At 54.8% G+C, this 3,557-nt stretch overlaps 1 protein-coding gene across 1 annotated transcript; it reads right to left on the reverse strand.

Annotated features, from left to right (window-relative positions):
- Window positions 1-295: 295 nt before the first annotated feature.
- Window positions 296-3,416, reverse strand: CFAP184 (cilia and flagella associated protein 184). The gene has a single exon (XM_007109252.4). It carries the CDS (start codon window positions 3,077-3,079, stop codon window positions 1,433-1,435), a length of 1,647 nt encoding a protein of 548 aa, XP_007109314.1. The 5' UTR covers window positions 3,080-3,416; the 3' UTR covers window positions 296-1,432.
- Window positions 3,417-3,557: the final 141 nt, after the last annotated feature.

Genomic DNA, 3,557 nt, shown 5'->3' on the forward strand with positions numbered 1-3,557 from the left:
GTCAGTGATTCACTACTTCACTTTGGTCTTGATGAATAGGGTGGAGAGAAGACAGAAATTGTAGAGGATGAGGAGAAGGGAAGTAGGAAGGCAAAGCTTTTTACTCCCCTCCTTGTTAACGTTTGTGTGCTCTGATAAGTACAATGTTATAAAAAAGTGTATAAGTGTGCTGAAGAAAAGGAATTTTAATCAACGTTTATTGGCTTTAAAGGGAACACACTTTAGAAAACAAAATCATGTCATCAAAAGATGAAAGTTACTGTGATTTTCTCACGACCAGCTGAGTCATCTGCCTAGAGAAGGGTTTCTAAAGGTGTTTAGCACCAAAAAAGAGATCACCCTTCTTATGATCTTTCTTATTCTTAAGTTTAGGGATGGGAGAATACCGTTAATCCCAAATCTGCACATCTCAAAATTCAAGCTAAGATTAAGAAGAAATAAAACCAAGCCCCTAGCTCCCCAAAGCATCAAAGAAACCAGAAAATATTCATCACTGATTCCAGGTTAAGGAGATAGACCTATCAGGTGTTTCATACATGAACTCAAGGAATGAGAGACATTTTAATATTTGATACAGAGTAAAATCATGTGCACAGTGAGGGTCCAAGATCCGAAAATATCTCGCTGAAACAGGCTTATGGACAGTCGGCAGTCACCAGTCCATATATTTTGCATCTGGCAAAATACACAATACAGTCACCATTCTGTCTTCACTGGAAAACAAAATTTCATCTCTTGGTACAGATCAATGCATTTCTTTCGTGGATCCAAGAAGACGTTTCATTAGAATTGAAGACTCGTTGAGCCAGAAACAAACATCCACAGTTAAGCAGACAGACTGAGCCTCCTTTCATTGGAAAAGGAGGGACGAAGGAATGTCAGCTCCTCTCCCTGGTTCTCATTCCTCCTGTTCCTGGCTACTTTTTTATTACCCCAGAAGCTAGTGCTACTTACATGCAAAACAATTTTAGACTAAGGGAATTGGTGAGGTTCGAACTGAGCCGGCGACTCAGGACCACACAGTTCAATGCATTCAAAGGGGATTTCACACTGAGCTTAATGCACAGGAATGTTGTTGGCCCCCTGCCCATTTGTCGAACCCTCTCACACATGGAGGAAGAACAGTTCTCCTCAGTGTCAGGACACTGAAATTATGGAATTGCTCAGCTATAAAAGGGCTTTTGACAGCTTTTTATGAGGAGTAGGTCATCGCTGTTTGTTCCTCTGTACCTGTTTTACTTAACCCTGTATGAACTGAGTGCTAACTCAATTTTGTGCGCAGCACTAATTGGGAAGCTGAAAAATTAAGAATACAAAACACAATTCCATCCCAAACATCATAGGCCTTTTTAAGAATGGCAAGAAATGGAGAATAAGAGTTAATGAAGGATGAAGTTTGCTGAGATTGAAGACGCTCTGCTGACTCTTCCCGTCAAGAAGGCAGAAAGGCTTTGGCCTCCCTGATCTTCTGCTTCACGCCTCTGCAGGACAGAATAAGCCCAGCGTGATGGTGCTTCAGGGCTTCCAAGCGCTGGCTGAGTTCTTCAGTCCTGTCCACCTTCTCTTCCATGTCCCAAAGGAGTGCTTCCTTGCCCAGAAGCCCGCACTTCTGATTCAGCTTGATGTTGTCAATCCGCAGGCTGTCTCGGGCTTGCTTAGTCTTGGTCAAGATGTTCCTCTTTAGAGCCACCTGAGCCTCAATCTCCATAAGCTCTGACTTTTTACGTGCATTTTCTCTGTCCACAAAGTGTAACTTTTCCTTCACATGGGTTATTATTTGCACATTGTTGGTCACCTTGCTGTGCAGTTTCAAAAGCTCCTCATTTCGCTCCTCGACTTTCTCATTGAAGGTCTGGTTCTCAATCTTAAGCTGTTCAAAATCTATCAGGAGCAGGCCCTCTGTCAGGTCCTCCTGGGCCCTCATCCTGTTTTCAAAATGCACCAAACTCTGCTTCAGCTGCACGTTCTCTAGCCTCACAGCGCTTATCTCCTTCTCCTTCTTATCCTCCAACGCCTGGATCTGCTCCACCTCTCGCAGAGCAGCCTGGCGACCACCCCTCATCCGACAGCTGCCCATGGCCTGCATCACCACCTGCTTCTTGAGTGCCTGCAAGCGTCGCCATTCCTTCTCCACCCGGGAGAGCTTCTCTTTGCACTGCTGCTTCAGCTGGTCCAGCTCGCGGTGGTACCAGCGCAGGTCATCTGACTCCTGCTTCCTCAGATCCTCCAGCATGGCCAGATGGCGTAGGTATGCTTGCTCTTTGTCGGGGGCCTCGGCTGCATCCAGGCCCTTCTCGGGCGCCTCGGCTGCATCCAGGCCCTTCTTGCGCAGCGCCTCGAAGATCCTGTGCTGCAGGTCGATGCTGTAGCGCTGGTAGCGGTCCCGCTGCGCCATCAGGGAGCGGAACTGTCCCAGGAGCTCGGCGCGCAGCTGCTGCTCCTGCGGCTTCTGCACCTCCTCAGTCCAGTCGCAACTCTCAAGCTCGAGTCCCTCGTCCAAATCCCCCAGCTCGTCCTCGGTTTTCGCCAGGCCTCCTTGCACAAGCTGCTTCTCGCTCTCCTCGCTCTCTTCTCCTTCCTCCGCCAGCTGTCCTTCCCGCTCAGCCTCTCGGTCTGGCGCAGCCTCTTCCTTGCCGGCCATGGCCTGCTGCAGAGAGACCTGCGACGGGATTTCCTTCCTCTTCGGCTCCGGCGCCACCTCCGCCTCCTCCTCGTCCTCCCACTCCTCCTTCAACTCCCACACCTCCTTCTCTGGTTCCTCGGGGCCGCCTTCGGGCTCCGGCTTGGCTGGCTCCTCAGGCCCGGCCTCCGCCAGGTCCCCTGGCTCGGCCTCGGCCGGCCACTCCGGCTCTCCGGGCCCCTTCTCGCCAGCAACCTCGGTGGCTGCCGGCCGTTCCTGGGACTCGGCCGGCTCGGCTCCTTCCTCTGAAGCCTCTACGGCCTCCGGCTCCGGCTCCGCGGGTTCGGCCGGGGACTGGGGGCCAGAGCTGGTTTTGGTCCCGGACAGCCGTGAAGCCAGGCTCTCCACATCTCCATCTTCCTTTTCGGGGTCCCCAGGGTGGTCGGAGCGGTCGTCCATCTCCCTCCCGCGGGGCCGGCGCCGCGGACCCCGGCTGCAGGCTGTTAAGTTTCCAGGGGCAACCAGGGGCGCGCGCGGTGGGCCCGGCGATTGGCTGGACGTCCGCCTGACGCCCTGCCCCTTCCCCCCGCCTCCTGGCAAGAGCAGGCCAATGGGAGGTCGCGAGCGGACAACGGGTAGCGTTGATTGGGGGAGGGCGTAGGCTCGCTCCACGAGGGGCGTGGCGCGTCCGCCGCGCTTCCTTTCCGCCCTTTCCCCCGCGCCCGGCCTGGGGCGGGGCGTCGGAGAGACTCTGGGAGCGGCGGGCGGCCGGAGCTAGGGGTGCGCAGGCGCAGAGCGGCAGGCCAGGCCCCCGCGCGGTGGCGCGCGCGGGGCGCCTGCGCGGTGCAGCGGGGCGACGGCGGCGGCGGCGGCGGCGGCCGGGCCGGCCCGAGGGCGCCTGCGTGTTGAGGCGGGACGCGGCCCGGCAGGCCGGCTC

Source organism: Physeter macrocephalus, chromosome 7 (assembly GCF_002837175.3).
Source record: "Physeter macrocephalus isolate SW-GA chromosome 7, ASM283717v5, whole genome shotgun sequence".
In the NCBI taxonomy this organism is placed as follows: Eukaryota; Metazoa; Chordata; class Mammalia; order Artiodactyla; family Physeteridae; genus Physeter; species Physeter macrocephalus.

What these genes read in the sequence shown, in the direction of transcription:
- CFAP184 (XM_007109252.4), bottom strand. Translation starts at nt 3,079, where the DNA reads ATGGACGACCGCTCCGACCACCCTGGGGACCCCGAAAAGGAAGATGGA.